At 40.4% G+C, this 22,031-nt stretch overlaps 1 protein-coding gene across 1 annotated transcript; it reads left to right on the plus strand.

The window, feature by feature from the left end:
- Positions 1–1,757: 1,757 nt before the first annotated feature.
- haus7 (HAUS augmin-like complex, subunit 7) lies at positions 1,758–21,431 on the plus strand. Its single transcript, XM_078424640.1, is given in 11 exon segments — positions 1,758–1,784; positions 1,786–1,860; positions 7,401–7,516; positions 11,363–11,445; positions 12,792–12,853; positions 13,918–14,027; positions 16,179–16,328; positions 16,897–16,999; positions 18,332–18,538; positions 19,440–19,551; positions 20,003–21,431. Coding segments are annotated over 11 exon segments (1,116 nt in total). The 3' UTR covers positions 20,074–21,431.
- The last annotated feature ends 600 nt before the right edge of the window (positions 21,432–22,031 follow it).

Raw genomic sequence — 22,031 nt, forward strand, 5'->3', positions numbered from 1 at the left:
AATGAGGTAAGTGGGAGGTCAGGACCGCACTCTACTGGCGATTGAATAATTGATCAGACACAGCATGGAAACACGTTTATTCGGCCCACCGAGTCCACGCCAATCATCAATCGCCCGTTCACACTGGTTCTGCTTTTGCATCCACTCCATACACACCAGGGCCAATTTACAGAGGCCGTCTAAGCTACAAAGCCGCTTGCAGGGGGGTGCAGGGGGAGACTGGAGCACCAGAAGGAAATCTGCACGGTCATAGGAAGAACGTGCAAACTCCACACAGGCAGGACCCCAGGATCAGGATCAACCACGGGTCTTGAGTCTCTGGTGCTGTGATACAACACTGTGCCACCCACCAAGGTTTGCTCTACCCTCGTGTGTCTTTAATGGTTAACGTGTGTTACTGTGCGTGAAGAATAAGGATCCCATTTCCCACCATTGATGCTGCTTGACCTGCTGTATTCCTCCAGTATTTTGTTCAGTCTGAAGAAGGGTCTCGGGGTTAAGTTACTCCAGCATTTTGTTCAGTCTGAAGAAGGGTCTTGGGGTTAAGTTAAATCCAGCATTTTGTTCAGTCTGAAGAAGGGTCTCGGCCTGAAATGTCACCCACTCCTCCTCTCCAGAGCAGTTGTACCGGGCCCTGGTGAGACCGCACCTGGAGTACTGTGTGCAGTTTTGGTCTCCAAATTTGAGGAAGGCTATTCTTGCTATTGAGGGTGTGCAGCGTAGGTTCACTAGGTTAATTCCCGGAATGGCGGGACTGTCGTATGTTGAAAGGCTGGAGCAATTAGGCTTGTATACACTGGAATTTAGAAGGATGAGGGGGGATCTTATTGAAACATATAAGATAGTTAGGGGATTGGACACATTAGAGGCAGGAAACATGTTCCCAATGTTGGGGGAGTCCAGAACAAGGGGCCACAGTTTAAGAATAAGGGGTAGGCCATTTAGAACGTAGACGAGGAAGAACTTTTTCAGTCAGAGAGTGGTGAAGGTGTGGAATTCTCTGCCTCAGAAGGCAGTGGAGGCCAGTTCGTTGGATGCTTTCAAGAGAGAGCTGGATAGAGCTCTTAAGGATAGCGGAGTGAGGGGGTATGGGGAGAAGGCAGGAACGGGGTACTGATTGAGAGTGATCAGCCATGATCACATTGAATGGCGGTGCTGGCTCGAAGGGCCGAATGGCCTACTCCTGCACCTATTGTCTATTGTCTATTGAGATGCTGCCTGTCCCGTTAATCACTCCAGCATTTTGTGTCTCTCTTCGGTGTAAACCAGCATCTTCAGTTCCTTCCCACACACTCAGTTAGTAAGAATTTCACCTAAGAAAGAAGATAGAACTATGTAAGAAGTTCTACCTAGGACACATATGACAATAAAACACGTCTTCAATACCCTCTGCTTCAATAAAACACTCCAGACTCTCGACTTTGTTCCAAACTCAAGATTCTCACTCTTGATCTCCTGTGAGGAGACTCACTGTGATGGATGTATCTTTTTGTTGTTGTTTTGTGATTGTGTGTGAAATTGCTTATTTTTTATTGCTCTTATTGCTGGACTGTGGGTGACCTTTCATTTCACTGCACATCTTGTATGTGTATGTGACAAATAAACTTGACTTAATCCCTGCCTCTCGCCTGTCAAGAATTAGACTGGCAGTGCGCACGCGCACGGCCGCGTTAGATCCCGCCCATATATGGGCGTGTCCCGGCGGTCCCGGGGCCAATCGGCGAGCGGGGTCGTGTGACCGATGCGCGGTCGACCCAATGGGCGGCGGGGGCGCGGTGACGGTGGCGCTGGTGGCGGTTGGCGATGGCGGCGGGTTTGAACGAGGAGGCGTTGGGATGGCGGCTGTTGCGGAGACTGACGGTGAGGGCAGCTTGGCGCCATTCACCTCTGGGTGAGGGGAGAAGAGAAGCGGAAAGGTGGTCGCGGCGGCGGCATAGGGCAGGGGAGCAAGGCCCACCGCTCGTCCCGAGTCCCCCCCTCCCGTCGTCCCGTGTCCCCACCGCTCACCCGGGGTCCCCGGGCTCCTGTTGGCACAAATAAGGGGCCACTCGACCCCTTGCTGGCTGATCTGTCCCAAGCAACTCCCTCTCCCCCGATGCGGGGTCCCCCACTTGACCGTCCCACCGCCTCCACGGACGCTGCTGGACCCGCTGAGTTGAGCAGCGCTTTAGGTGTGACCGTGCTTCACTGTCACTGTCATCTCCCACCCTTGAATAGACTGTTTCAATCACACATTCCACTCACTGATTTGTCACAGTGCCTGTTTTATTTCCTCCTAATCTTTTTTTTTTTAACAGCTTGGTTGAACTAGTTTCCTTGGAGAATGGCAATCTAAGAGGAGATCAAGAGTGAGAAAAGCTAACCTGAATAAGTAAAATAAATGGTGGGGCAGAAAGGATCACAGAAATAGGTTCCAAGAACAGGTTTATAGGTTAGAAACAAGGAGCAGACCATACTGATTTACAAAACAAAAGGGCGCTAATACTGGGGCATTCCTGGAGAAACATGGATGGGTGGTGAGGTTTCAAGATTTAGTTAATTGGTGTATAAATTACCCATGGTATGCAGGGAGTACACATGAAATTAGGATAACAGAACTAGTGATGATAAACACAAAATGCTGAAGTAACTCAGCAGGGTAGGCAGCATCTCAGGAGTGAAGGAATGGGTGATGTTTCGGGTCGAGACCCTTCTCCAGTCTGAAGAAGGGTCTCGATTTGAAATGTCACCCGTTCCTTCTCTCCAGAGATGCTGCCTGTCCCGCTGTGTACTCCAGCATTTTGTGTCTATCTTCGAACATCTTGGACAATACAGCTCACCCCCTCCATGACACACTGGTCAGCCTGAGGAGTAACTTCAGCAACAGACTGGTTCCACCAAGATTCAGTACAGAGCCACAGGATATCCTTTTTCCCTGTGGTTATTCCTCCCCCTTCTGTCATGGGGTAGATTGACTCCCACCCTCCCCCTCCCCAATCCTTTCCGTTTATCACTTTACTTTCATGTATCTTGTGTTTTATGACTGTTGGCAGACCAATTTCCTTCCTAGGATAAATAAAGTTCTATCGTATCGTATTTTGTGTCTATCTTCGGTGTAAGCCAGCATCTGCAGTTTCTTCATACACATACAGAATTATGAATGTTTGATTAATGGTCAGTGTGACTCCATAGGCCAAAGTACCTGTTTCCAAGCTGAATCTCAAAACTAAACTGAAAAATGTTAAAAGGCTAAATTTAAAAGCTGTCTCTAAATGGAAAATATAATACTGCATTCTCGTATTTCTCTCTCTACATTACTTTTATTCAATCATTCTGAAGAAGAGTGCACACTTGAAATGTCATCTGCCCATTCCCTCCAGAGATGCTGCCTGACTGGCTGAGTTCTTCCAGCATTTTAACTTTTTTAGCTGTTGGAGATAGGGCAACCCTCATTCCAGAAAAATGCACAAATGCAGAAGTAACAACAGATCAGGCAGCATCTCTGGAGAGCATGGATATGTGATGTTTAGGGTAGGGACCTTCTTCAGACTCTCATTCTGAGAGATGTTTAGGGTAGTGCCCTTTTGGTTTGTAAACAAAAGTTTTTTAGGTACGTGAAGAGGAAAAAATAGTCAAGGCAAATGTGGGTCCCTTGAAGACAGAAGCAGGGGAATTTATTATGGGGGGAACAAAGAAATGGCAGACGAGTTAAACCGTTACTTTGGATCTGTCTTCACTGAGGAAGATACACACAATCTCCCAAATGTTCTAGGGGCCGGAGAACCTAGGGTGATGGAGGAACTGAAGGAAATCCACATTAGGCAGGAAATGGTTTTGGGTAGACTGATGGGACTGAAGGCTGATAAATCCCCAGGGCCTGATGGTCTGCATCCCAGGGTACTTAAGGAGGTGGCTCTAGAAATAGTGGAAGCATTGGAGATCATTTTTCAATGTTCTATAGGTTCAGGATCAGTTCCTGTGGATTGGAGGATAGCAAATGTTATCCCACTTTTTAAGAAAGGAGGGAGAGAGAAAACGGGTAATTATAGACCAGTTAGTCTGACATCAGTGGTGGGGAAGATGCTGGAGTCAATTATAAAAAACGAAATTGCTGAGCATTTGGATAGCAGTAACAGGATCATTCCGAGTCAGCATGGATTTACGAAGGGGAAATCATGCTTGACAAATCTACTGGAATTTTTTGAGGATGTAACTAGGAAAATTGACAGGGGAGAGTCAGTGGATGTGGTGTACCTCGACTTTCAGAAAGCCTTCGACAAGGTCCCACATAGGAGATTAGTGGGCAAAATTAGAGCACATGGTATTGGGGGTAGGGTACTGACATGGATAGAAAATTGGTTGACAGACAGAAAGCAAAGAGTGGGGATAAATGGGTCCCTTTCGGAATGGCAGGCAGTGACCAGTGGGGTACCGCAAGGTTCGGTGCTGGGACCCCAGCTATTTACGATATACATTAATGACTTAGATGAAGGGATTAAAAGTACCATTAGCAAATTTGCAGATGATACTAAGCTGGGGGGTAGTGTGAATTGTGAGGAAGATGCAATAAGGCTGCAGGGTGACTTGGACAGGTTGTGTGAGTGGGCGGATACATGGCAGATGCAGTTTAATGTAGATAAGTGTGAGGTTATTCACTTTGGAAGTAAGAATAGAAAGGCAGATTATTATCTGAATGGTGTCAAGTTAGGAAGAGGGGATGTTCAACGAGATCTGGGTGTCCTAGTGCATCAGTCACTGAAAGGAAGCATGCAGGTACAGCAGGCTGTGAAGAAAGCCAATGGAATGTTGGCCTTCATAACAAGAGGAGTTGAGTATAGGAGCAAAGAGTTCCTTCTACAGTTGTACCGGGCCCTGGTGAGACCGCGCCTGGAGTACTGTGTACAGTTTTGGTCTCCATGTTCTTGCTATTGAGGGCGTGCAGCGTAGGTTCACTAGGTTGATTCCCGGAATGGCGGGACTGTCGTATGTTGAAAGGCTGGAGCAATTGGGCTTGTATACACTGGAATTTAGAAGGATGAGGGGGGATCTTATTGAAACATATAAGATAATTAGGGGATTGGACACATTAGAGGCAGGAAACATGTTCCCAATGTTGGGGGAGTCCAGAACAAGGGGCCACAGTTTAAGAATAAGGGGTAGGCCATTTAGAACGGAGACGAGGAAGAACTTTTTCAGTCAGAGAGTGGCGAAGGTGTGGAATTCTCTGCCTCAGAAGGCAGTGGAGGCCAGTTCGTTGGATGCTTTCAAGAGAGAGCTGGATAGAGCTCTTAAGGATAGCGGAGTGAGGGGGTATGGGGAGAAGGCAGGAACGGGGTACTGATTGAGAGTGATCAGCCATGATCGCATTGAATAGCGGTGCTGGCTCGAAGGGCTGAATGGCCTACTCCTGCACCTATTGTCTATTGTCATTCAGAGTTTTCTTGTAACTGCTTCCATTGCGAATACATCCGTTCTTGTGCAGGGGACTAAAACTGTATACTGTATTTCAGGTGCAGTCTTACCAATATCCAGTTTTTAAAGTAGCTGGGTGAATCCTATCACATTTTGTAGGGTAGGAATGGCAGTAGTTTTGGACGTTCTGTGGAGTATGCTGTCAAATGCGGTTTTAGTAGAATATATCATCTAATTTTGTTTTATGTTCCATGTTACTTGGTTGCAGGCTGTTAAATCCTAAATTAATGGTATATTACCATGGTTACTTCTGGATTTGTGCAGGATAATCTGATGTCATTTTGTGTCGTGAATTAGTTGATTGCACCATTAATTTAGGGGCACAACATGACAAATCCCCAAATAATTGGGTGTAATCTAGTCTCAAATCCTGAATTAGTGGAGTGTAATTGAACTCCAGTCCTGAACTAGGGTGGCACAATGATACAGCTGGTGGAATTGCAGCCTAACAGCACTGGAGACCCAAGTTTGATCCTCACCCCAGGTGCTGTCTGCGGAGTTTGCATGTTCTCCCTGTGACTGTGGGTTTCCTCCGAGCGCTCTGGTTTCCTCCCACGCCCCAAAAACGTGTGGATTTGTAGGTTAATTGATCTCTATAAATTGCCCCAACTGTGTGGGGAATGGATGAGAAAGTGGGATAACATCAAACTTGTGAATGGGTGGGCGATGGTCGACGTGAACTCGGTGGGCCGAAGGGCTTGTTTCTATGTTGTACATTCAATCAATCTGGTCTGAAATCCTGAATTATTTGAGTGAATTCTGTTGATGACAATGAAGGGTTAATAATGATATTGAAGGTGAAATAGTATTTATTTCCTCTGTACTTTTCCACTGTGAACATGATAAAGTTATCCATATGGGCAAGGGCATTCAACGCCCTTCAACGCTCCATATGGGCTCTTTGTGGAGCCGACTGTGTCAACTCTTAAGTTATTGGATGGATAATTATGTTTATAACTGATAATTTGTTGAGAGGTGTCAGTCAGTACACCTAGGGCTGTTAACTACACACTTGCAATAAAGATTTTATATTTTCATCTACTACTGGTTCTGAGGTTAATTGTCTCACACCAGATTTGTCATGTATGAACCTGTATTAGTGAAGTGTAATCTGGGAAAACCCAATGCTATGGTGTGAATGCATCCTCATTGTAAGATGCTTGACAGTGAAAATTAATTGTTAATTTACCTTGCTAATTAAAAGATTGTTTTATCCATAAATGGAAATATCGTGAGTGATATTATTTCCTTTCATTCAGGCAGGATATAATCTTCCATCTATTAATTTAGTTTAGTTTATTGTCACATGTACCGAGGTACAGAGAAAGCTTTTTGTTGCGTGCTATCCAGTCAGTGGAAATACCATACATGATTACAATCAAGCCATCGACAGTGTACTGATATAGGATGAAGGGAATAACATACAGTGCAAGATAAAGTCCAGTAAAGTCTGATTAAAGATAGTCCAAGGGCTTCCAATGAGGTAGATGTAGTTGTAGTTATTGATAGGATGGTTCAGTTGCCTGATGACAGCTGGGAAGAAACTGTCCCTGAATCTGGAGTGTGCTTTTTCATACATCTGTACCTCTTGCCTGATGGGAGAGGGGAGAAGAGGGAGCTGCCCATGTCTGTTTATGTCAAGCAAGGTATTTTTTGCATAATTTCACTCAGAGATGCTGCATTCGTTGTTGAATAATATTATGCATGCATTTATGATTTTTATTTGGAAAGGAGATTTCTGGATCCACTTTAACCAACCTGGGAAGAATGAATAAGGAGACGGGAATGAATGACCCTTCTTCAGACATAGAGAAATGTGTTGTCTTTAGATGTAATTTTTTTTTCTCTTCCGAGAGGACATTCAGGAATTTTGCATGGCATATTGTTTCTGTAAAAAAAGTTATAACATTCCCTCTTGTCCTCTCCTGATGTTGGTGTTGCTCTTTTAGGATTTGAAATCCCCACTTATGGAAGAAATCGGAGTGGATGATTCAGCTGCAGTTATTCAGTTACTGTGCACACCGGGAGAAGACAGACTTCAGATCCTAGAATGGTTATGCATCAGGTTCTCACTGATTTTCCATTCATCGTTGTTCTTGGGATTTATGAAATGTTTGCTCATATTTTATATTTAGTAAGATTGAAGGAAATGAGGCAGAGTGTGAACCCTGTGCTTGATGTCCGATGCTCCCAGCTGTATTGCTTTTTTCTTACTGCAGTTAACAATTGGCATTGACAAATGACAAACAAATGTGCAATGTTATTTGTTCCCTGTAATTAATATTGAGCCTGAATCCTTTAACTGGTCATCATATAACTAGGGTCATATATTTAGGTCACTTCTGGGTCGTTTCTGAAGCTTTGATGAACTTAACTGGGCTGTGGGAGATGTTGAAACTGTTGATGGACAAGATGAAATATGAATAATATATAGCTTGCTAATTCGGTCAATTTATAATACAATTATGGCTAATCTTTTACAAGTCAATGCTGGAATCGTCCTCCCTCCAGAATGACTCCAAATCTGAAAGTCACGCAGCAAAATCTTCCTGTACTTCGGGATACTGAAGTATCCTTGGACAAGGGGTCGGATGGCCAAGTTCTGCTCCTATGTCTTCTGATCTTATGATGATCTAAGATGACCCAATAAGTGAAGCTATTGTTTTGAAGCTGCACTGTCGGAGCAGGGTGGAGAGACTTGATTCTGACCTTTACTTAATTGACACATGTAATGTTGATGATGACAACAGACCTTTCCCTTTGATCATGAGGATTTAAAGCCCAAATGGTTTTATTTCCTTTTTTTGTTGAATATCACGTATCTGGAAGTATGGAAATAGAAATGGATGTTCTTAAAGCGGCTGCTTAATTTGTGTTTTAATCCAAATTTAAGAACATGAGATATAGGAGCAGTTAGTAGTCGGCCAATATTCCACCATGCATTTGCTCCACAATTCAGTCAAATGATAAAGTGGTTAAATTTAGCTAAAGTGATAATGATTTCAGCTCCACTGTTTTCCATCTCCATAATCTTGGATTCCACAATAAACCAAAAACCTGTCTTTGAATACATCAGGCATGTGAATTTTCCGCGGATTTCCGCTTTTTAAAAATCAATTTTCCGCGCTTATTGCATGATTTCCGTGTTTTTCACTTTGCTAAATAAACGGAGAAATCGAATCCAAAAAAAGAAAGAAAAAAACCCAAAAACGATGTATAGACTTGTAATGAACACCAGGGTTCCGCTAGAGGTCGCTAACGGTTCCGCAATAAATCCTCCGCGCCTTGGAAGTCTCCCCGAAAATGTGGCACCTAGGCTGGGTAAGGCAGCCAATCTCGACCTCATCGGGACTTCCACGGCCGATCGGTGGGTTGAATTTGCAACTTGCGGCCGGGGCTCTGGAACTCCAGCTCAGCTGGAGCCAGCAAATCTATCCCCATAGTCGACTTCCTTGGCCTGCTGGATAAACCAGCAAAGCGCTGGAACCAAGAGTGCCAGAAAAGCAGTAGTGGAACTGTAATGAGTAAATATCAAATTTAAGTGCAAGATTATATAACTAAATTAATTAAGACAGGGTTAAAAAATAAAACACAGCAGAAACGCCAATTACCACCTTTTTGGGCTGATTATCAATTAATATGCAAATTTACTTAAATGTTATCAATGCACAGTGATATATTCACATTATTTTGTAATGTCTGTTTTTACTTTGAAATGCACTAAAAGAGGCTTGAAACTGGTAATTTTGTGTGTACATTTTAAAATTATTTTCCAATTTTTTGACCCCCATTGTACGACACGCAAACGCTCGGCTCTTTTCCTCTTTTTTTTTTTACCTCACTCACATGCCTGATACATCCAGTGATTCAGGCTCCAAAGAGTTGAAAGAAAGAGCTGTTTGTGATTGGGAGGAGGTCTTCATTTGGGAAGAGGTCTTCAATTGTAAGAAGGGACATTTAAAAAGCAGTTATGGCTCAGAGACTGGCACTGCTGCCAATAGAAGGAAGGGAAGGTGTAAAACTGTGGGAGATAATTTTATCTTCAAAAGTCGAGGATAGAGTTGATGAGAAGCCATTTTGAGTAGAGATAATGTAACAAAATAACTGCAGATGCTGGTACAAATCGAAGGTATTTATTCACAAAATGCTGGAATAACTCAGCAGGTCAGGCAGTATCTCAGGAGAGAAGGAATGGGTGAGATAAAGCACCTTTGGAAAATTTGGCGGTAGTTGAGAGAAAGCTGTTTAGGATTAGAAAATGGCTTTTCTTAATTGAAAGGAAGAAACATAGAAACAGAAAATAGGTGCAGGAGGAGGCCATTTGGCCCTTCGAGTCAGCACCGCCATTCATTGTGATCATGGCTGATCATCTACAATCAGTAACATGTGCCTGCCTTCTCCCCATATCCCCTGATTCCACTAGCCCCTAGAGCTCTATCTAACTCTCTTTTAAATTCATCCAGTGAATTGGCCTCCACTGCCTTCTGTGGCAGAGAATTCCACAAATTTACAACTCTCTGGGTGAAAAAGTTACTTCTCACCTCAGTTTTAAATGGCCTCCCCTTTATTCTTAGACTGTGTCCCCTGGGTCTGGAATCCCCCAACATTGGGAACATTTTTTCTGCATCTAGCTTGTCTAGTCCTTTTAGAATTTATAGTTGCGGCCCCAGCACCGAGCCTTGCGGCACTCCACTCTCCACTGCCTGCCATTCTGAAAAGGACCTGTTTATTCCTACTCTTTGCTTCCTGTCTGCCAACCAATTCTCTATCCATGTCAATACCCTACCCCCAATACCATGTGCTCTAATTTTGCTCGCCAACCTCCTGTTTGGTACCTTATCAAAGGCTCTCTGAAAGACTAGATACACTACATCCACTGGCTTTCCTTCATCCATTTTACTTGTCACATCCTCAAAAAATTCCAGAAGATTAGTCAAGCAGGATTTCCCCTTCATAAATCCATGCTGACTTGGACTAATCCCTTTACTGCTGTCCAAATACGCCGTTATTATCTCTTTAATAATTGACTCCAGCATCTTCCCCACCACTGATGTCAGGCTAACTAGTCTATAATTCCCCATTTTATCTCTCACCCCTTTCTTGAAAAGTGGGATAACATTAAAGCTACCCTCCAATCCACAGGAACTGATCCTGAATCTATTGAACATTGGAAAATGATCACCAATGCGTCCACAATTTCTTGAGCCACATCCTTGAGTACCCTGTGATGCAGACCATCAGGCCCTGGGGGTTTATCAGCCTTCAGTCCCATCAGTCTACCCAATACTATTTCTCGTCTAATGCAAATTTCTTTCAGTTCCTCTGTCTCCCTTGATCCTCTGTTCACTAGTACATTTGGGAGATTGTTTGTGTCTTCCTTAGTGAAGACAGATCCTAGTACCTGTTCAACTCTTCCGCCATTTCCTTGTTACCCATAATAATTTCATCCGTTCCTGCCGTCAAGGGACCCACATTTGTCTTTACTAATCTTTTTCTCTTAACATACCTAACAAAGCTTTTACTGTCCTTTATATTCTTGGCCAGCTTTGCTTTGTACCTCATCTTTTCAGCCCGTATTGCCCTTTTTGCTATCTGCTGTTGTCCTTTGAAAGTTGCCCACTCCTCTGGCTTCCTGCTACTCTTTGCTATCTTATACATCTTTTCTTTTAGTTTTATTCCATCTCTAACTTGTCAGCCACGGTTGCCTCTTACTCCCCTTAGAATATTTCTTTATTTTTTAAGGATATTTAAAAAAGGTGTTTCAGTGGCTCGGAAACAGGCACTGCTGCCAATAGTAGGAAGGGAAGGATTAGTGGTGGGGCTATGTTGGGAGAGAGGCAATTTAAATATCTTATTTCACCATGCAAGTATCTGACAATAGTAAAATAATCAAATCAATTCCTTTTTGTAGCATCGATCCACGGCTCAAAAGGAAATTTGAAGAGCTACATTACAAGACCATTCAGGACAATGGAACAGAACTTGTAATAAAAGGTAGGATGTCTTCCTTATTTTCTTGTCTTCCTTATTTTCCTGCTGTTCATTGTAGAACAGAACTTTATAGTCCAAGGCAATAGTTTCAATTCTTTTTTTCAGTTCTCTGAACATTGAGATATTGTGAAATATTATTTTGAGAACAAATAGTTTGTCGGCATTATTTGTGGTCATTGGTAAAAAAAAATCACTTATTTTTAGAATATGAAAAACAAAAGGCTGTCGGAACTCAGTGGGTCAGGCAGCATCTGTGGAGGATTGGACAGGCAATGTTTTGTGTTGAGGCATTTCTTCAGACTGATCAGCAGACGACATTTTGGATTGGAACCCTTTTTCATCTGTCCATTCCCTCCACAGATACTGCCTGACCTGCTGAGTTTCTCCAGCCTTTTTTGTGGCCCAAGATTCCAGCATCTGCAGTTCTTTTTGTTTCCATATTTACCTTGCAGCTTGTCTTCCTGGAAGTGACGTAATCAAATTCTCATGATTGTTGTCATTTTAAAACATCTATAAACTGAATTTTTTCTCAGCATTTAGAATTCACTACCTGAACCCAAGTCGGAACCTTAATATTTATTTGAATATTGTACTTAATATTAGCTACATGGCAAATTGTAGGGCAATCACTTGTTTTAAAATGAATTCTTTCAATTTTTTAGTTTGCACTGAGGGTAAGCAGTGATACCGACTGGTTTTGTTGAGTTTTTATTGTGAATCGTTTATATCTCCAACAGCAAGACAATTAAGTAGTGTTCACTGCTCAATACTAATCTGATTAGGTTTTAATTGTAGCCTTAGGAGTTGGGGATATACAACTGTGAACTTCAGTTACTCTGCTGGCAGTATGTTTGACATGAATTAGAAATACTTCTGATATGGTTAAATATGGTGAAAAAAATCCATCCACTGCATCTAACAGCTTCCAGAAAGCAATCTTACAATTATTTTAGTTCATTTTAGTCAGTTGGGGAGGGTTGCCGGGCCCGCAGGATCGTCAGTTGAGGGAGGGTAGCTGCGCCCGCAGGAGAGATTTGGACCCATCGGGTCCACGCCTGTCTAGTATATTACTAAGTACCAAACCTTGTGTGTTTGTACATATATTTGTCTGTTTGTTCCCGAAATACAGCCAAAACGATACACAATAGTGCACCAATTGTAGGCCTACCTCATTCACCATTGTCCTGGGGTGTGCAAATAGCAAGTTTCGTTCAAATTGGTGTTATATTTTTAGAGTTATTGACATTTTAAACTTAAAAAAAAAAAAATCACCTTTCCTCTTTCGCGTTCGACGTCACAGTGGGAAAATAATATTGTACTCATGACATCAAGTTAATTGTACTTCACAGAAATGACCTGGCTTGGGCAGAGTTTGGGAGTGTGCAATGCGGAGGACTTGGATCTCTTTAGGGTAATATGTTTATTGATTTTTCCTAACTCAAAAAGTTACATTACTTGAATTTCAAATTCACTCTACATGTGGAAGGTTATCACATTGTTGCTCTGATTGATTGATGTATAATTTAATAGCAAGTCTTTGAGTTATTGGTGCTCAGTGTGGGTTTTGAAATCTTGTTTTGGTAACTTCTTGACTATTCAATTTGCATTTTAGGATCATTTTCCAACATCTTTCCATATGGCATATATTTTCTTACAGCATTGGAAGCCTTTCAGCACTGAGTCTATGCTAGCAATCCCATTCACTACATCTTTCCTTTGAACCTTTTCCCTTGTACCCTGTTTCTCGTACCTTCCGACTGGAATAGAGGTAGTTTGCTATTACCAGCCAGCAAACGTTTGGCAAGTCGGTAGAAACTATTTACACATGGGGCAAGCACAAGTAGTCACAGAGAAACTGGTAAACTTCACAAATTCAGTACAGGTACGCGTAGTTCACAACGCAAATTGGATATAGTGTCATTAATGAATTAGGGAACATTATGTATTCGAGCCAAATAGCTTATGACATGATTTTGATCGGGAATTAGAGAACCATTTAAATGGAAAAATGGCTGTCTTTGTGTTTGAAATAAAAACACTCCAGTTGAAATAATGTTTCCATGTAACCTCCCTGCAGTAATCAGATGCCATTGTCTCCTAAGAACACTGGTTGCTACTTTCACCGTGGATGGTCATTGAAATTGACAAGCAATAGCTTTGATTTGCTAGGCAATGTACAAACATGTCTTTTACCTATAGCTCTGGAGTTATTGCATTACCACCGACCTAAATGTGCCTAAATTGGTATTGTTAATGCATGAACTAAATTGTGCATTACTCGGGTGATCAGCCACTTGATTTGTTTGACATTGTATTCTGTATGTGTAACTGTATAGGTGGATGTATATACAATACTCTTTGGAGGGTCTAGGCTAATTTAAAGATGGAGATTCCAAAAGTTGCTTTATTAATGGCTGCAGGTTATCACCAATGGAATTATAATTAAAATTATAATTATTTCCTTTTGGTTATTAGGGTCAAGCAAGTCCTTTAAGGCAATTGGTGATGATTGATCGGATGTTAGGTGGACTCCAACAATTTAAGCACATTACTGCAGCAGCCTCAACAGACATAGAAAGTATTATGTAAGTAGAATAACATTGTCCCATTAATTTAAATTGTTGCCTCATTCTATTTTATAATTTCATCATTCCTGTTTCTTCAAAATTAAGCTGACCTATCTCACTTTTGGGTACTGAGTGTATCTGTCACAGGATGGTGTAGATTGTCAAAATGGATACCTCACAAATATTTGGTTTACTCTAAGCACACTGATTACCTTCATTTTGGCACAGAAATAAATTCTGATAATTGCAGTTTTATTTTTGTGAAAGATGGTACAGAATGTTTCAATAAGACATTCAATTCAGTAAGACAATAAAGCAAGGATGAAAGCAGTATGACATTGAATTTCTGTTTGAATCTTTGCAATAGTAGTTTATAACGAAACCTGTAGCTTGCACAACAGAAAATGTACACTTTTCTTGGTCAAGAGTATTTAACTGCCATATGTACTGGGACCAGAACGATGAAATTGTTACTTGCTGCAACTCTATTGGCACAGTACTGCTGTAACACAACATATAAACAATATCACAATAAATTAGCCAGACCATAATAGTGGAAGCCAAAGTATGGAGTTCAATCTTATGCAAAATTCACATTTTGGTACTGAGGGCGGGTGGGGCTGTGCAGGGTGGTTCATAGAAACATAGAAACATAGAAATAGGTGCAGGAGTAGGCCATTCGGCCCTTCGAGCCTGCACCGCCATTCAATATGATCATGGCTGATCATTCAACTCAGTATCCCGTACCTGCCTTCTCTCCATACCCCCTGATCCCTTTAGCCACAAGGGCCACATCTAACTCCCTCTTAAATATAGCCAATGAACTGGCCTCAACTACCTTCTGTGGCAGAGAATTCCACAAACCCAACGTTTTTTAAAAAAAGAGCATTGACAAGCCTTCAGTTCACAACTGCTCTGAGAACCAACCGCCCCACCAATTCTATCAGTGAAACCGGTGACAGGGAATGAAACTGCTCCATTCTAACACTGGGACGTGGCTGGAGGAGTTAACCCAGACTCTGAAGCCAGGTCTCAACCCGAAACATCACCCATTCCTGCTCTCCAGAGATGCTGCGTGTCCCGCTGAGTTACTCCCATATTTTATGACTACCTTCGGTGTACAGCCAGCATCTGCAGTTCCTTCCTACGCAGAGTGCAGAGAGACGGACACACAGAGTGTGCATGGAGGAGGAACTGCAGATGCTGGTTTACACCGAAGGTAGACACAAAACGCTGGAGTAACTCAGGGGGACAGGCAGCATCTCTGGAGAGATGCACAGTCTGAAGAAGGGTCTCGACCCGAAACGTCACCCATTCCTTCTCTCCCGAGATGCTGCCTGACCTGCTGTTACTCCAGCACTTTGTGAATAAATCTCTGGAGAGAAGGAATGGGTGACGACTCGGGTCGAGACCCTCCTTCAGACTGTGCTGGAGTAACTCAGCGGGCCAGGCAGCATCTCTGGAGAACATGGACAGAGAGACACTTGGTAATGAACCTGGTGTGAAGTCCTGGATCTGATGTGTGAGTGCCAAGGGGCCCCATTAGCGCAAGGGCAGTGTTTGCTTTAAGCCGTGGGGCCACAACATTAACTTATCAAGTCAACCCCAAGAGTCCAAAATGTTTGTGCTGACCACTTCTGCCAAACCAATCTCCTTTTTAAAAAAAAGGTGCAACCGAAAGACACCCTCCACCAGCACCCACTGTATATTTAAATAAAACATTAAAAATAAATCGTGGAGCCAGAAGACAAGACTGATTTAGAGATGAAACTATGAATAGGTTAAGACACAGCAATGGTTCCAAACCGGATAAAATTAGCCATCGCCGCTATCTGGTAGCAGTTTTACACAAATACACTGGGGGGGGGGGGGGGGAGATGAACCACATCGGGCAGGCAGGCAGGCAAGTCTCCCTTCAAGAGGTTGATGGTTGATGGGGGTGGGGGGAAGCTGTTCTTGTACCTGGAGGTGGCGGTTCTCAGGGTCCTGTGCCTTCTAACCAATGGTACCAGCAAGATGAGAACATGGTGAGGATGTTGTTGGTCTTTGATATTAGCTGCCTTCATAATCAATTTAATTAATCAAATTAATTGAGTCCAGGGTCAGTAAATTGAGATATTTACATGGAATTTGAAATATGATAATCAACTTTTATTTCTTTATTTTAAGGTGTATTAAAAAATGGAATGCCCAGCTGCTAAATGATGTTCTGAGTGATCCTCATCTTCGCTTGCCAGCAAACTTGGACTGTACTCCCTCTCTCGATGCACACAGGCTCCTGAAGAAAGTTGAAGCCAAATTTGAATCACGAGGGAAAACGTAAGTGAATTTATTGCTATTTTGCCATGACAACCTGAATCATCTCTTAGGAAATTCTAGACTAACATTTTGCTGTCTATAAAATAAAACGCTATTGTAAAAAAGGCTTCTTGTACACCATCCCTAGGATCTCATTTTTAAAAAAAACAACAAATTGGACAAAACGTACACGTGAAGTGATATGGAGTGAAGGATAAGTCTTGGCCTAGATATCATGGGAACTCTATTTGTCCTTATTTTGCCATTTTTCACCCACTTGAGGGAGCTGCTGCATCTAGATGGCCCCTCGAACTGTGGCACTTAAGTAATACAATGAAATATTATCCTGAATTGAATGCCAACTTCATGGAAGAGGGCCTATGCCAATGATCTTCTGATTTAGTGATTAGCATGCTAATTGCTGCTGAAACAAGGCTCATGTTTAGTGGTTACATTCTATTTCTTCATCACGCTGGAGCTAATTACATGCAAAGTGATATAAAGAAAGTGAGATTTTTAAAATTAATTTATGAAAAGAGTTAGTGTTCTGTGAGATTATTTACTCTGTTTATCTTAAAAATGATTTCAGGAAATCCCCTCCACCGTCTTTTGAATCTCTGGAGAGATTGTTGACAAAGCTTTCTGGGGAATTAAAAGAAACAAATGAGCAACTGGAAGAAATGAAGAAAACAGTAAGCTCTTCAATGCATTTTACAATGATCTGATTTATTGTTTGTTAGTTCTTTGTTAGTTCTTGCCGAGGAAGAAGCTGATTTGGATCTTTTAAATTTGTCTTTTTGTTAATGGGATTTGTTGGTATTGGGAAGGCCATCATTTTACTGTCGATTTCTATATCCGCATGGAGCTTGCTACTCATTTCTCAAAGATCAGTTAAGAGTTAACCATATTAATGGGCCTGGAGTCTTATCCAAACCAGATACGGAGAGCAATTTTCCCTCCTTAAAGAGCATTCAGTGCATTTTTATTTTCAAAAAAACAAACATTGCCCAACAGTCCAGAGTTTGATTGTCACCATTACTGATACCTTTTCAATCTAGATTTTATTTAATCACTTCTATATAAGTTCCCTACCTGGAAGCCGAACTTGTGTCATTGTAAATAGGACTCAATTTAAGCATCATTCTGCAGTGCTGTGTGGATGATTACCCGTGAGCGAAATCCAGGAGCAACATTAAACAGTCCATTAGATTGGGTGAATGAGGAGAGGAAAAAGCTCTCAATTGGTGAATGTAAAGAAAATATGAACTGATATACTGAATTCAGGTGAAGGCAGAATCTCATATTTTTGAGAACAAGGTTAAATGTGTCTTTACAAATTAGTTAGAAGAAAATGAGATTTCTAGTGCTTTTTGTGAATAGATGCGTCCATGTGAATATTTGCATGAATTTATCGCAAAGATGAAGTATATTCTGGCAAATAATAATAATAATAATAATAATAATATTCATTTATTGTCATTGCAACGAGTACAACGAAATTAAAAAATAGCCAATCCTGACGGTGCGTACAAACATATATGCAATAAATGCAAAAACAAATAAATACATAAATACAATGAAATGTCATATAAATGAAATGTCTTCCCAATTTGGTCACAGACATTAGTGACTAGCATTCCCAAGTCAGATACACACAGTTAAATGCTGAATATTGATTCATTCCCAAAAATACTTCAGGATTATCCTATATATATTTGATGCACAATTGTGATATGGACCATTTCGCTCATTAGCAGTTCTGTGTCTGTCAAATGAAATTTCTAATGTCATCTTTTCATTGGTCTCCTATCTATTGGAAACTGACTCAGACTTTCTGAGGTAATTTTACTTAGCATTCTTACAGCCAGACTGAAGTTTATATCTAACTATTGAATCGGTAAGATCCTATGCTCGATAATTGTAATACTATGCTATTCAATATCTCATTTGCATTCTTTGATCAGTAAGGAATTGGTTTAATAATACCTAAATTTAAAATTTTGGATTATTTTTGTTTTGCATAGTTTGATTTTATGGGACCTGCAGAAAGTAATGATACCACCATCCAAACCTTGAAGCTCACACTTTCAGACTTTCATCAACTGATGACTGTGTTTTCCGTAACATTTGAGCATGAATTCAGTGTGAACTGTAATAGAGCACCGCCTCAACTTTGCAACTATGGACCACTCTGCAAAACTGTGCATAAACTGCTTGCAGCTTGCATCAATGTAAGTTTCTTACTTCAGTATGTGTTTTCTTTTCAGCACCAAGATTGTTGCATCTTAATCATTGTCCTCTCTTTATTGATTGGATTGTAGTATGAAAGCTTTATCCATTAGGATACTCAAGCGATAAGAATCTGTGTTTGAGAGTTAAATATAATCTCTGATACCAATAATAGAAATGTCTGGAGAGCACTTAAGTAATTTCATGACGTTTTCATAACTTTACAGCATTTGAGTGCATATTTAAAAAAAAATATATATATTTGTTTAAAATCCAGACTAATCTTGTGTAATGGTTGTTAATTCATGTTCTTGGAGAACGAAGCATATTTTTGCATTATTGATTGAAATGTAGGAAAATATTATGGTCGCATAAAAAAACTCCACATTCATTGCAGATTGTGTGGATGGAAGGAAGATTTGAAGTTTATTGCTGTCATTGGCTTGGTAATTGTAAAGAATTAATTGTCAAGATCCATTGCATAAACATGAAAATATTTAGTTTCCATCAAGTAAAATCAGATGTTAGTGTATGCATGGAGATGTATTTGGTCCATTGGTGGTAAAGGATTTTTTTTCCTAGCTTAGGAAGTATTATGATCCATGCCACCCACCAAGCTGATAACATTTGTTTTCTCATTACAAATCTATTGAAAGGATCAAAGATCCATTGATTTGCAAGTAGTGCTTGATATTGAATCTCCTCGATGAAAACTACTTTTTCAGCAGGCCTGTCTGGCTGTCCATTCCTCCTGGCTAATTGGATCATTTAGGCATTGCTTGTTTATCTGATAATATAATGCAACAATTCTGTTCTTTGCTGATGTGGCTTATGGTACAGAATTCAGTGGTGAGACAGTATCTGAATCCTACATTGCTTGTAATCTTCCAACTCTTTCTGAAGGAGCTTGCTGGCATGGCAGAGATAAATGTCACATGCACAAAGTTGGAGACGATTGTGAATAGGCTACAGAATGATGTGATATCCTGGGATAGTGGTGAAGTTGCTACGTTGTGTGAGTACAAAATATTTACAACCAACCTTTCAATGAGAATTTCAGTTGCATGGTCTTTCCAGCTGAAATGTATTTACAAATAGGTTTTAAAACTTATGGGACACAAAATTTATAGTCAATAACCACTATGTGCTGTTACATATTTGAAGCACATTTAAGTTTTACAAGATTACATAGTGAGTTTTGTAACTCTTATCCTAAAAAAGTAATTTAACATGTAACAATAAACTAAACCTCGGTACATGTGACAATAAACTAAACTGAACTGAAACTGAACTAATTCTTATTGGTATTACCCAAAGAACATGTAATACAAAAAAAGATTTTTTTTAATGACCTGAGATGTCAAGAAATTTAAGACAAATAGAACAGCTAATTTCATGACTATTTCTGCATACTGAACATGTGCATTAACACGCCACTGAAATTTGATAATATATTTTTATTTCAGCAATACGGGTAAAACAGATGAAGAGGAAATATGTAGAATTTCTGGAAGCTTTTCAGAACCATGCCTCGTGAAGTTATATTTATAGTCTGAAGAAGGGTCTCGACCTGAAATGTCGGTCATTCCTTCTCTCCTGAGATGCTGCCTGACCTGCTGAGTTACTCCAGCATTTTGTGAAATTAAAATTATATTTATAGATAGTATACTTATAATTGTACTTATATACATAGTGTATTCTATTAATGGTCACTCTTACAAAGCCACTCTTATCTACTGTTTGAAAATAAAAATATTTTTTTATGGAAAATATTCTAGATTGTAATGTTTTTAAGCTTTCTGTATTGTGATGTAATTTGATGTAAATTAGGTGACAAGATGCATGATTATTGAAAAGATGTTGAGGTTAAAAATACATAATTAAGATTTCTGTAATCATTGCACCTAAGGTTCAGGATTTTCTTGTTTACTGGTTAACAGTAAACATGTTCGAACTGAAATTGCTGAGAAAATATTTTCCTTTTCACTTTGATCGATGCCATATTACAAATATGCAAATATGTTGTCAGTTCATGTTCTTTAAACTCTGGGCATTATATTCTAGCATGTCATTGTGACAGCTCCCTGGAATATGGGGCAGGATGCTGAGAATTCGAATCCCACACCAGAGATATTCACATTGAAAGTATTGCAGAGTTGTTCGTTCCATCTTTTTGCTAAGCTGCTTTGAGGCTCTGGCTGCAAAACATGCCATGACAATTATTTCAAAGAAAAGTGGACCTAGTTATGTGGAGCTTGCCATCCACTGACTTGCTAATATAAATCCTTTGAAGAACATCTCCAAAACACTTCGACAAATTGACTGTTGCATTTTCTCCTTCACAGGAATTGCATATTAAAAAAGCATTTAATTAGTTTTTGGGGAAAGTCCCATTATTTTGTTTCATGCAGCTAATTCAAACTTGAACTGCAAAGGTAAAACTTGTGGTGTTGAAATATCTAATAATATCTGAATTTTAGCCCTGTACATAGTTTTTAAAAAATCCTGTAACCTTGAGCAATACATAGTTTTATTTAGAATACCTAGTTGAAATCATTATATTGATTGCTTTAAAATATGATTTAAGTATACATAAATTAGGATGTTTTCGATATTAACGGAATTGAGAGAAGGTAGCACTGAGGTAAAAGATCAACCATGATCTGAATGGCAGATCAGGTACAAGTAGCCAAATAGCTTCCAGCTACTAATTCTATATTAAAAAAATACAACACGTATAATGGAGCTTGTTCATGAGAGAGACACACACCTATAGTTATTTCAAGTTCTAGAAAAAGTACTGCACTTTTTATGTTTTTCTATGATATGTTTTCATGTGCAAATATTCCAATTTAAAGTATTTTCATTTGTCCTTGTAATTTGCTTTCAATAAAAAAGACAGCTCATTTTTCAAAATTCTGTATGTTACGAATGGCAGATGACCAAGACTCCATCAGTCTGAAGAAGGGTCTCGACCCGAAACGTCACCCATTCCTTCTCTCCTAGATGCTGCCTGACCTGCTGAGTTACTCCAGCATTTTGTGATACCGGAAGACTCCTGTGCCACTCGGTTAATTACTGTTTTTTGAAGGGCTTTGGCAGATATCGTTGGCTCTAATTTTTTGCTGCTCCTGAATTACAAAAAAGTGAAGAATTTTGTGCACTACATTTACTAGGTCTATGCAAGCGTGCTGGAAAGAAAGATATCAGCCTAATGTAATTTTGTGATCAAAAGGTACTGGAGGAACTCAGTAGGTCAGCATCTGTGAAAGGAATGGACTATTTGTGTTGGGACTGTTCAGATAATTTCTTCATATGATTTCTAGCTTGTCAGCTGTAATCTTGTAGGTTATGGCATATCATGTAGTCATCTCAGCAACGTATTGAGAAAGAAAGATTCACAGTCAAAGTTAATGCCTATTTTACTGCCACTGAAGAAATTCTGAAATGTAGGCTACTCTAACTCATCTCATTTGAACTACAATTTGCAATTGA

This window comes from Rhinoraja longicauda, chromosome 29 (genome assembly GCF_053455715.1).
Source record: "Rhinoraja longicauda isolate Sanriku21f chromosome 29, sRhiLon1.1, whole genome shotgun sequence".
NCBI lineage: Eukaryota > Metazoa > Chordata > Chondrichthyes > Rajiformes > Arhynchobatidae > Rhinoraja > Rhinoraja longicauda.